The sequence below is a fragment of the Jaculus jaculus genome, chromosome 5 (assembly GCF_020740685.1).
Source record: "Jaculus jaculus isolate mJacJac1 chromosome 5, mJacJac1.mat.Y.cur, whole genome shotgun sequence".
Taxonomy (NCBI): domain Eukaryota; kingdom Metazoa; phylum Chordata; class Mammalia; order Rodentia; family Dipodidae; genus Jaculus; species Jaculus jaculus.
The window spans coordinates 2,033,399-2,045,562 of record NC_059106.1 but is presented as its reverse complement, the minus strand read 5'-3'; the positions used below and the strand labels follow the sequence as shown (position 1 = coordinate 2,045,562).

The 12,164-nt window shown below is 45.9% G+C and overlaps 1 protein-coding gene across 1 annotated transcript in view; it reads right to left on the bottom strand.

Moving 5' to 3' along the window:
• Lct (lactase) overlaps positions 1 to 10,859 on the bottom strand; it is a 64,439-nt gene extending 53,580 nt beyond the window's left edge. The window contains exon 1 of the mRNA XM_004668155.2: positions 10,220 to 10,859. Within this exon, the coding sequence (XP_004668212.2) occupies positions 10,220 to 10,859 (640 nt within the window). The remainder of the gene's footprint in view (positions 1 to 10,219) is intronic.
• Between the last annotated feature and the right edge of the window lie 1,305 nt (positions 10,860 to 12,164).

Here is a 12,164-nt window from a genome sequence, read left to right as displayed (position 1 = left end):
TCTGAACCAAAGCAAGATCCTACCTTAAAAATAAATAAATAAATAAAACATACAAAGACTTTACAGTAAGAAGAATTGCCCAGGGTGTCAGCAAGAGAAACCCTTAACAACCCTCCTTTTATTTTGTTATGTGTGTGGTGTCATACATGTGAGTGCACGTTCATTTGTGTGGGTATATATGTGTGCATGTACATGTGTGCATGGAAGACCAAAGGACACCCTCAGGTGTCATCCTTAGGTACACCTATTTTTTTGGTTAATATTTTATTTTTATTTGTTTGAAAGAGAAAGAGAGAGAAAGAGGCAGATAGAGACAGAGAGAATGGGTGCACGAGGACCTCTAGTTGTTGCAAATGAACTTCAGATGCATGCGCCACCTTATGCATCTGGCTTTACATGGGTCCTGGGGAATCAAACCTGGGTCCTTTGGCTTTGCAAGCAAGCACCTTAACCTCTAAGCCATCACTCCAGCTGTGTATACCTATTTTTGAGACAGTCTCTCATTGGTCTAAAGATCACCAATTAGAATCCCAGCACTAGGGAGGCAGAGGTAGGAGGATTGCCCAGAGTTTGAGGCTAGCCTGAGGCTACATAGCGAATTCCAGGTCAGAGTAAGATCCTACCTCAGAAAATGAAAAAAAAAAAAAAAAACAAGATCACCAATTAGGTTAGACTGATTGGCCAGTGAGCTCCCACCCAGGGATCTTTGCTTCCCCAGCACGAGATTACAGGCACCCCATACCATGCTGACTTTTAAAATATGAGTTCTGGGCTGGAGAGATAGCGGTTAAGGCACCTGCCTTCAAAGCCAAAGGACCGTGGCTCAATTCCCCAGGACCCACATAAGCCAGATGCACAAGGTGGTGCATGAGTCTGGAGTTTGTTTGCAGTAGCTAGAGGCCCTGGTATGCCCATCCTCTATGTCTCTCTTTTTTTCCTCTTTCTCTTTTTTCCCCCTGAAGTAGGATCTCACTCTAGCCCAGGCTGACCTGGAATTTACTATGTAGTCTCAGAGTGACCTTGAACTCATGGAGATCCTCCTACCTCTGCCTCCTGGCCTCTCTCTCTATCTCTCTCTCCCTCTTTCTCTGTTTCACACTCTCTCAAATAAATTTTAAAAAATGTTTTTAAATAAAAATATAAATTCTGGGCTGGAGAGATGGCTTAGCGGTTAAGCGCTTGCCTATGAAGACTAAGGACCCCGGTTCGAGGCTCGGTTCCCCAGATCCCACGTTAGCCAGATGCACAAGGGGGCGCATGCATCTGGAGTTCGTTTGCAGAGGCTGGAAGCCCTGGCGTGCCCATTCTCTCTCTCTCCCTCTATCTGTCTTTCTCTCTGAGTCTGTCGCTCTCAAATAAATAAATAAAAAATTTAAATAAAAAATAAATAAATAAATAAATTCTGAGCTGGGTGTGGTGGTGCACACCTTTAAACCTAGCACTCAGAAGGCAGAGGTAGAAGAATCGCCATGAGTTCGAGGCCAGCTTGGGACTACAAAGTGAATGTCAGGCCAGCCTGGGCTAGAGTGAGACTATACCTAAAAACACCAATAAATAAATAAATATGAATTCTGGGTATCAGACTCAGGTCCTCATGCTTGCAAGGTGTGGTGGTTTGATTCAGGTGCCTCCCATAAACTTGGGTGCTCTGACTGCTAGGTGCCCAGCTGATGGAGATTTGGGAGTTAACACCTCCTGGAGGGAGTGTATTGTTGGGGGTGGGTTTATGGGTATTATAGCCAGTTTCCCCATACCAGTACTTGACACACTCTCCTGTTCCTATTGTCCACCTGATGTTGGCCAAGGGGTGACGTCCACCCTCTGCTCATGTCATCTCTTTCCCTGCCATCGTGGAGCTTCCCCTTGAGCCTATAAACCAAATAAACCTGTTTTTTCCCACAAGCTGCTCTTGATTGGGTGATTTCTGCCAGCAATGAGAACCTGACTGCAGCAGTAAGGTGGTACTGAGGAGTGGGGTTGCTGCCAGAAACCTGTCTGTGTGGCTTTGACCTTTTGGAGCTGATTTTCAAGAGGAATGTGGAAGGATTTGAAACCTTGGCCTAGGAGATGGCTTGCAGTGCTGCAAGTACAGCTTGATGGACTACTCTGGTCAGAGTTGAAAGGCCTGAATGCAGTAAGAACTATGGACTGTGAGGTTTGGCTTATGAGGGTGAGAAAGAACTTTGCTTGAACTGGGCTAGCAGTTTGTGTGAGAAACTTGCTGTTATGCCTGTGTCCTGAGAAGTTGTGCAGGGTTGCTTTGTGTAGAAATGAACTTGTGTGAGCAGAGGGATATGGCACAGAAAAAATGAAATCTTTGGGCCGAAACTTTTGCCTGTTCAGCTGTAATTGTATGAGGGGTTACAACCATAGAGATTGGGCCAGCTGACCTGCATTGGGACAACAGAAAGAATGCAGTCTTTTGAAGGGGCCTGAGTGCTCAAGGAGTGTCCATTCTTCAAAGTCTGCTTTATTCCCCCTGGATTAACAAATTGGCACCCCACCTGGTATTGTGGAGTATAAGAATTACAGGAAAGAGCGGGTCATTGAATTTGCAACATGGTCTTATGACCATGTTTTGGAAATGGCCATGGGCAGTGTGAAGCAGGTTTGCTGGATGCCTGCATGGAGACCCGATGGAGCCATGAGGATGAATTGTGGATTACAGTGGAGACCCAGTGGAGATGCCGGGACCACAAAATGGCTGCTAAGGAAAGCTGCCTGCCCCAGATGAAGTTCTCCAGGACTGTGAGTAGCATAGCTGGAGGGGCAGAATTGGAACTCTGGTTAGAATTATCAGACTTGGACTTAGAGATTTAGAGTTTTTTTTGTTTGTTTGTTTGTTTGTTTTTTTTTTTAAGAGATTTAGAGTTGTTGGACTTGGAGTTACAGAGTTTGATGTTTGCCCTGGTTATTTTAAATCTTGTATTGATTGAATATTTCTTTGCTTTGCCCAATGTCTTTTGCAATGTGAATTTTATCCTGTACCATTATGGGTTTGGGGGGGATTTTTCTGGTATTATGGCTCAGTTAAAAGACCTTGTGCTGTGGGGATGTATGAACATCATTAGGATTGATAAAAATTATAGGGACTTTTAAAGTTGGGCTGAATGCATTGTATTTTACATCATGTATGGATATCAGTTTATGGGGGCCAGGGGTGAAATGTGGTGGTGTGATTCAGGTGTCCCCCATAAACTTAGGTGTTCTGAATGCTAGGTTCCCAGCTGAAGGAGATTTGGGAATTAATGCCTCCTGGAGGCAGTTGTTGAGGGCAGTTTTATGGGTATTATAACCAGTTTCCACCTTGCCAGTGTTTGGCACACTCCCCTGTTGCTATTGCCCACCTTATGTTGGCCAGGGAGTGATGTCCACCCTCTGCTCATGCCACTGTTTTCCCTGCCATTGTGGAGCTTCCCCTTGAGCCTGTAAGCCAAAATAAACCTCTTTTTCCCACAAGCTGTTCTTGGTCGGATGATTTCTGCCAGCAATGCGAACCTGACTGCAACACAAGGCGAGCCCACAAATGACAACTATCTTCCTGGCCTCAGTTTATTGTTTGTTTGAAACAGGGTGTCACATGTCCCTGGCTGGCCTCAAACTTGCTGTGTAGTTGAGGATGATCTTTAACTCCCAATACTCGTGCCTCTACCTCTGAAATGCTGGATTACAGGTAGGTAACACCATACCCAGTTTATATGGTGATGAGGATGGAACTTACGACTTAGTACATGCTAGGCAAGCAGTCTACCAACTGAGTGACTTCAGATCAGAACACTGACTTTTTCTAGCTTTTTTAACTTAAAAAATATTTTTTAAAATATTTTTGTTTATTTTTATTTATTTATTTGAAAGTGACAGACAGAGAGAAAGAGGCAGATATATATAGAGAATGGACCCGCCAGGGCCTTCAGCCACTGCAAACGAACTCCAGATGCATGGGCCCCCTTGTGCATCTGGCTAACGTGGGACCTGGGGAATTGAGCCTCGAACCAGGGTCCTTAGGCTTCACAGGCAAGCGCTTAACCACTAAGCCATCTCTCCAGCCCTTAAAAAATATTTTATCTATTTATCTATTTGAGAGACAGTGAGAGAGAAAGAGGTGGAGAGAGAGAGAGAAAGCACGCAAGAGAGAGCACAAGCCAATAAGGGCCATTAGTCACTGCCAAAGAATTCCAGATGTATGGACCACCTGTGCATCTGGCTCTTTGTGGGTACTGGGGAATCAAACCAGGGTCCTTAGGCTTTGCAGGCAAGTGATTTAACCACTGAGCAATCTCTCCAGCCCTACTTTTTATAGTTTTTTAAAAATGTGTTTGTTAAATGACTGGCTTGCCTCTTGCATGCCTATTAGCTGTAGTATGAGATTCCCCATCCAATCACCATTAAAACCCATCACCAATCACAACAGTGCGTGCGTGCATGCGTGCGTGTGTTTAGGGTGCTGGAGATTGAACACAGGACCTTACCCATAGTAGGCAAGCACTGTCACTGAGCTGATTCCTATTGCTTATTCTGATAATCAGAAAGGAACTTTGGAAACTTCTGAGTAGGGAATGTCTCCTGGAGACAGTTCTTCATTCTGATAAGATAGCTTGTCGAGTTATTTACTGATTGACCTGGTGGAGCCACTTCCCATAGGTTCTGCACTTCAGCCAATCTTCCTATCAGCATACACAGAACATGTGTGCTCGGCCTGTGCCTAACATTTCAATTTTTTTTTTTTTTTTGAGGTAGGGTCTCACTCTAGCCCAGGCTGACCTGGAATTCACTATGGAGTCTCAGGGTGGCCTTGAACTCACGGCAATCCTCCTACCTCTGCCTCCCGAGTGCTGGGATTAAAGGCGTGTGCCACCACACCCTGCTAAACTTTGTTTATTTTTATTTATTTATTTGAGAGCAACAGACAGAGAGAGAAAGAGGCATATATAGAGAGAGAATGGGCACGCCAGGGCCTCCAGCCACTGCAAACAAACTCCAGATGTGTGCGCCCCCTTGTTCATCTGGCTAACGTGGGTCCTGGGGAATCGAGCTTCAAACTGGGGTCCTTAGGCTTCACAGGCAAGCGCTTAACTGCTAAGCCATCTCTCCAGCCCTGTGCCTAACATTTCAAAGTGCTCGATTTCATATAGAACTTCCAGTATCAGTTCTTCAAGCAGCTATTGTGGGAGAAGGATGGAGGTTCCCAGGTTGTCCTGGAGTGTGAGCTGGTGCTGTGCAAACGGCAGTGCTGTGTGGGCAGCTTCTCCTCCCTACCCGATGGGTGTTCACGCATCTCTCCCTTCCTCACAGCAATGATCATGTGCTTATTGACTATTTGCATATATTCTTTGGAGCGATGTCTACTCAAGTCCTTAGCCCATTTTGATGGGAAGGTGGGAAGATGTTGAAACAGGGTCTTACTATGTAGTCTTGCTGGCTCTGTCTTCCAGGCTGGTCTCAAACTCTTAATCCTCTTGCCTCATCCTCCTGAGCACTGGGATTATAGGCATATGCCACAATGTTCTTAGAACTGGCAGGGCTCGAAATCATGGCAATCCTCCTACCTCTGCCTGAGTGCTAGCCTTAAAGGTATGCACCAACACCTGGCTTCTAGTAACTTTTTTTTAAAGAGCTACTTTTTTTAAAGCTTATTTTTATTTATTCATTTGAGAGAGAGAGAGAAATAGGCAGGTAGAGAGAGAGAGAATGGGTGCACCAGGACCTCTGGCCACTTCAAATGAACTCTAGATGCATGTGCCCTCTTGTGTATCTGCTTATGTGGGTCCTGGAGAATTGAACCTTTGGCATAGGAATTTCCTGGAAGTTCACAGACCAGCTAGCCTGGTGAATAGAGTGGTGAACAATGAGAGAACCTGCCTCAAATCAGGTATAAGGTAAGGACTGACATTCAAGTTATCACCTGACCTCCACAAACTCACAGTGGCACATGTGTGCCTGCACAAACACACACCCCAAAGAGAAAGTTTGGAATAGGGAGAAATAGTTCCCTACATCTAGTGTAAAGAGAGAATAAGTCTGACAAGCACCATTTTAGCCAAGCGTCTAATGTCAGTGGTCATGTTATATTGGTAGTATAGACACATGACAGGATGTGCTAAAAATGTCCCTTTAAAACTGGGCATACTGGATATCCATGGTCTCACAGTGCCTGACACTACCTGCAGAAGACCATCATAAGAGGAGGAAAAGATCATGACATCAAAGTAAAAGACTGATTGAGATGGGGAGGGGGTATGATGGAGAGTGGAGTTTCAAAGGGGTAAGTGGGGGGGGGTATTACCATGGGGTATTTTTTATAATCATGGAAGTTGTTAATAAAAAACAAATTAAGGGCTGGAGAGATGGCTTAGCGGTTAAGCGCTTGCCTGTGAAGCCTAAGGACCCCGGTTCGAGGCTTGGTTCTCCAGGTCCCACATTAGCCAGATGCACAAGGGGGCGCACGCATCTGGAGTTCATTTGCAGAGGCTGGAAGCCCTGGCATGTCCATTCTCTCTCTCCCTCTATCTGTCTTTCTCTCTGTGTCTGTCGCTCTCAAATAAAAAAATAAAAAACAAATTAAATTTAATTCAAAAAAAGCTGGGCATAATGTCTTGCACCTTAGTCCTAGTACTTGAGAGGCTGAGATGGGAGGATCATTTAAGCCCAGGATTTTCAGACCAACCCTAAGCCAGTCTTTAAGGGAAAAAAGCAAAGCATGGTGACATACATCTTTAATACCAGCACTCAGGAGACAGAGGTAGTAGGATCGCTGTGAGTTCGAGGCCAGCCTGAGACTACAGAGTAAGTTCCAAGTCAGCCTGGGCTACAGTGAGACTCTACTTTGAAAAAACCAAAATAAATAAATAAATAAATAAATCTATAAATAAATAAAATATGACACTTCTGTGATCTTCCTCCCCTAAACCCATAACCCAGCCTATTCATGACAGTAAAATCAGACAGGCCTGAGGATGTAGCTCAGTCAGTAGAGTGTTTGTCTAGCATGCATGAAGCCTTGGGTTTAACCCAGTCCTTCATAAACTGAGCATTCTGGTGTCCTCCCATAACTCAGGACACAAAGGCAAGCAAATCAGAGGATCAAGGCTGTCTTCAACTACATAGCAAGTTTGAGGCTAATTTGGGCTACATGAGAACCTGTCTCAAAAAAAAAAAAAAAAAAAAAAAAAAGGCAGCCAGATGTGGTTGCTCATGCCTTTAATCCCAGCACTTGAGAGGCTGAGGGAGGAGGATTGTCAGGAGTTTAAGGCCAACTTGGGGCTACAGAGTGACTTCCAGGTCAGCCTGGGCTAGAGTGAGACTCTGCTTCAAACAAACAGCTAACACCTCCAAAACAAGAGGGACTAGGGAGATAAATGGCTCAGCAAGCAGGAGCCCTTGCTGCACAAGCATGAGGAGCCGAAAGGGCCTCATTTGCTCTGAGTGTGACTCCAGCACCCATTTCAGCAGCGGGGCATGGCCATGCACACCTGTAACCCCAGTCCTGTGGGGATAGAGACCAGAGGATCATTCGGGCTAGCTGGTCAGCCAGTCTGACCAAAACAGCAGCTCCAAGTTTAGTGAGAGACTTTGTCTCAAAGAAACATGGGGCTGAGTGACAGAAAGCCAGCCAGTGTTCTCCTCTGGTCTTCACACACATGCTCATGGGATATGCACACCTGCACACAAGCCATATCACCACACATACACATGTGCAAAATATACATATATGCATATAAAGGAAAAAAGAGAGGCTGGAGAGACAGCTCAGCAGGTTAGAATGCTTCCTGTGCAAGCATGAGGGCCTGAGGGGCCAGAAAACCACCTGAGTGCAGACCCCAGAACCCACATGGACAGCTGGGTGTGGCCACACCTGTCTGTAACCCCAGTCCTGTGGAGAGCAGAGAGCAGAGAATCACTAATGTTCACAAAAACTGCAAGCTCCAGGGCCAGTAAGAGACTCCATGTCAAGGAACCACACCGAGTATTGGATGTGGGAGACACCTGGCATTCCACATACAACACGTACACTATTCAGACATACACCACACACAGACACACATTATTTTTTTTGAGGCAAGCCCAACAGACTGCCTTTTTTATGGGAGGGGGATCGGCACACCAGGGCCTCCAGCCCCTGCAATCAAACTGCAGATGTGTGTGTCCCATTGTGTGCATGTGTCCTAGTGCACTTGTGTCACTGTGCGTCTGGTTTACATGGGACCTGGAGAGGTGAATGTGAGTCCTCAGGCTTCACAGACAAGTGCCTTAACTGCTAAGCCATTTCGCCAGTCACACGTGTTTTTTAATGAATAGGTTATGTAAACCTGGAAGAATAGAATCAGAACACTTTTATAACTGTTGGAATAACTTAGTATGCTTTTAGTTTGGTTTTAATTTATTTTCTTGAGGCAGGGTTTTATGATGTAGCCTAGGCTGGCCTTAAACTTACTACATAGCCAAGGATAGTTTTGAACCCCTGATCCTCCTGACTCCACAGCCTGAGGGCTGGGATTATGGTTGTGTGCTCCAACACCTAGTTTAGCACCTGTGCTCTGAAATCTTAAATGATGCAGATTTTGGGGGCTGGAGAGATGGCTTAGCAATTAAGGTGTTTGCCTGCAAAGCCATAGAATACTGGTTCAATTCTCCAGGACCCACATAAGCCAGGTGTACAAGGAGACATGTGTATCTGGAGTTTGTTTGCAGTGGCTGAAGGCCCTAGCATGCCCATTCTCTCCCTCTCTCTGCCTCTTTCTCTGTACCAAACAAATAAATAATAAAATAATGCTGATTTTTTTTGTTTGTTTTTTGTTTTTTGAGGTAGCCCAGACTGACCTATGTAGTCTGGGGTGGCCTTGAACTCACAGTGATCTTCCTACCTCTGCCTCCCGAGTGCTTGGATTACAGGCGTGTGCCACCACGCCCGGCAATGCAGATATTTTTACCCATTATTTTTTTTTAATACTTTTGTCCTCTTTTTTGCTTTTCTTTTCTCCCTTCTCCTCCTCCTTCTTCCTCTTCTTTTGTTTGGACAGGGCTTTGTTATGTGGTCCAGGTTGGCCTTGAACTTGCAATCTTCTTGAGTCAGCTCTTCCTGAGTGTTAGGATTACATGTGTAGGCCACCACCCCAAGCTAATTTTGGTTTTAAGAACCCATCAGAAGACTTGGTCAGATAGTGGCCAAGAATATATATAGGAATATTCACCACAATATAACTATAACAGTGAAAATGAGATTAATGAGAGGCTAGGGTGTAGCTCAGTGGTGGAACACTTGTCTAGCATGAATGAGTCCCTGGGATTAATTCCTAGCAACACACACACACACAAAACACAACTCTATTTAGCTTTACGTTGGTTCTGAGGAATGGAACTCAGGTGCACACACTTGCATGGCAAGCACTTTATCCCCTGAACCATCTCCCCCATCTCCACCTTAATTCTGAAGCAGAGTCTCTCACTGAACCTGGAAGTCACCAATTTAGCCAGACTAGCTAGCCTGCAAGTCCCAGAGACCCTCCTGCGTGCCTCCTCATTTCTGGATTACAGACAGGCTGCCAGCCCTGGCTTTTACATGGGTGCTGGCTATCCAAACTCAGGTCCTCATGCTTGAACAGAAAGCACTTTATAGGGCTGGAAAGATGGTTCAGTGGTTAAGGCTCTTGTCGCCAAAGCCTGGTGACCAGGATTCAATTCCCCAGGACCCATGTAAGCCAGATACACAAGGGGGTGCTTGCATCTGGAGTTTGTTTGCAGTGGCTGGAGGCCCCGGCTTGCCCATTCTATCTTCTCTCAATCTCTCTCTGCTTGCAAATAAATAAACATAAAAAAAGATAAAGGGCTGGGGAAATGGCTTAGTGGTTAAGGCATTTGCCTTCAAGGCCTAAGACCCCTGTTTGATTCCCCAGGACCCACATAAGCTAGATGCACAAGGGGGTGCATGCATCTGGAGTTCGTTTGCAGTGGCTGGAGGCCCTGGTGCACCTATTCTCTCTCTCCTTGTCCCTCTTTCTCTGTCAAATAAATAAATAATTTTTTTTTTAAAAGCACTTTACGAACTGAGCCATCTCCTCAACCCCAAATCATACATTATTTATTGATCCCTCACAAATGCACCATGTGAGGCATCTCCTGGAAGTAGATAGAGGAAACGCCCCCTAACATCCTGCTGTAAGGAGGTTGAGAGGTGGGTGGTGAAGGTGGCATGCACACCAGCCGTGAATGACTGGGCACTTACCCTGCGAAGCATAATGCTTGTGGTAAATGTCAAAGGCTTTCCTGTGGGCATCAGTGAGGGTCTGAAGATGGGATGCTTTGGAGGCCTGGTGGGGAAGACCCAGGGTCACTTCCTGCAGGTCACTGAAGGTGAACCAGGTCCCAACGAGGTCCCCAAAGGTGTGGAAGGCGAAGGTGGCGTACTCAGCGAATAGGTCAGAGAAGGCCTCTGCTGTCTGGACCGTGCTGGGGGGTGGCATCTGGTGATGCAGGACAACCATGGGCTGAAGCTGGGCAGCCTTGAGAACCTCCAGGAGTTGCCGGTAGCAGCGCACCGTGTTCTTCTCGGGGCTCTTGGAGCTGCCTGTTGGGAGAAGCTGTGCCCATGGCAGAAATACTTTGTAATGGGTTATCTTACTGGCATGAAGGCTGCTGAAGTACCCTGGCAGAAAAGCAGGCAGTGGTTGGTGGCATACGTAAATGTCCTTGTCCCCAGCTGTAGAATCAGAGCCCTGGTTGCCCAGGGGATTGCTTAGGGTGCGTTTCACATCCCTGGTTAGAGGTCCAGCAGCTGAAATGAAGTTCCTGTCAGATACCCAGTGGAACCCCTGGCATGAAGCACTCAGGATGACCAGGAGGAGAGCTTTCCAACAGGACTCCATGGTCAGGACACTGTTAGAAGGACATGGACAGAACCCTGATTTTATAACTACAGCTGAGGCTGTAAAATAGCAAGTGATTAATGGCACACTATTTAAGTGGGTTATCTATGATAGCAAAACCAGAACATGGTTCACCAGCGTAATCTTTAAAAAGTTAAAAACCATGAGAGATAATGTTAATAGAGCTGTCAGGGTCAGAGCCTGCACTCTGGCAGGCTCATCATGCCAGGTCAGCCAACCTTCCTCAATAGGCCAGTTAGCTAGGCAATAGCGAAAAGCAGAGACAGGAGATTGATCTGTTAATATGACGCAGACACTCTGGAAAGAGAATAAGAGACCAGGGACCTCTAAGTCCATCTTGCTGATCCTGACGTGAGGGTTAGGTTTAAAAAGCAGGCAAGAGGTATACATTACAAGCAGTCCTGTCCAAGTGTGTCCTGCCCATCACTGACTTAGCATTGTCTGGGCTCCTGTCTCTCCTGCAAGGTGGTCTGAAGATTTGCCAGATTTGTGTGAAATCGTGTGTGTGTGTGTGTGTGTGTGTGTGTGTGTGTGTGTGTGTAATCTTGACAAGTTCATCCTCTGGGTGGTACCAGGCTTTATTTCTCCCAGTAGGGGACCCTTGGGAAATTTCTAGTTTCTTGGGCTGTATTATTTTAATAGTCTGATAGCCAAAGGGAAGGGTACAAGTGTCTCTCTTTATATTTTCTCTCCAGCCAGGACAGTTAGAATAACAGCAAAAGGGCTGGAGAGATAGTTTAGCAGTTGAGGCACTTGTCTGCAAAGCCAGAGGATCCAGTTTCCATTCCCAAGACCCACATAAGCCAGATGTAAAAGAGGGCACATGTGTCTGGAGTTCATTTTCAGTGGCTAGAGACCCTGGAGCGCCTGTTCTCTCCCTCCCTCCTTCCCTCCCTACCTCCCTCTCTCATAAGAGCTGGAGAGATGGCTTAGTGGTTAAGCACTTGCCTGTGAAGCCTAAGGACCCCGGTTCCAGGCTTGATTCCCTAGGACCCACATTAGCCATATGTACAAGGGTGCGCACAGGTCTGGAGTTCGTTTGCTGTGGCTGGAAGCCCTGGTGCGCCCATTTTCTCTCTCTATGTGCCTCTTTCTCTCTCTCTCTGTCACTCTCAAATAAATAAATAAAAATGAACAAAAAATTAAAAAATAAAATAAAAGTAAAAATAAAAATATTTTTTAAAAACACTTAAGGGCTGGAGAGATGACTTAGTGGTTAAGTCATTTGTCTGCAAAGCCAAAGGACCTAGGTTCCATTCCCCAGGACCCATTTTAGCCAGATGC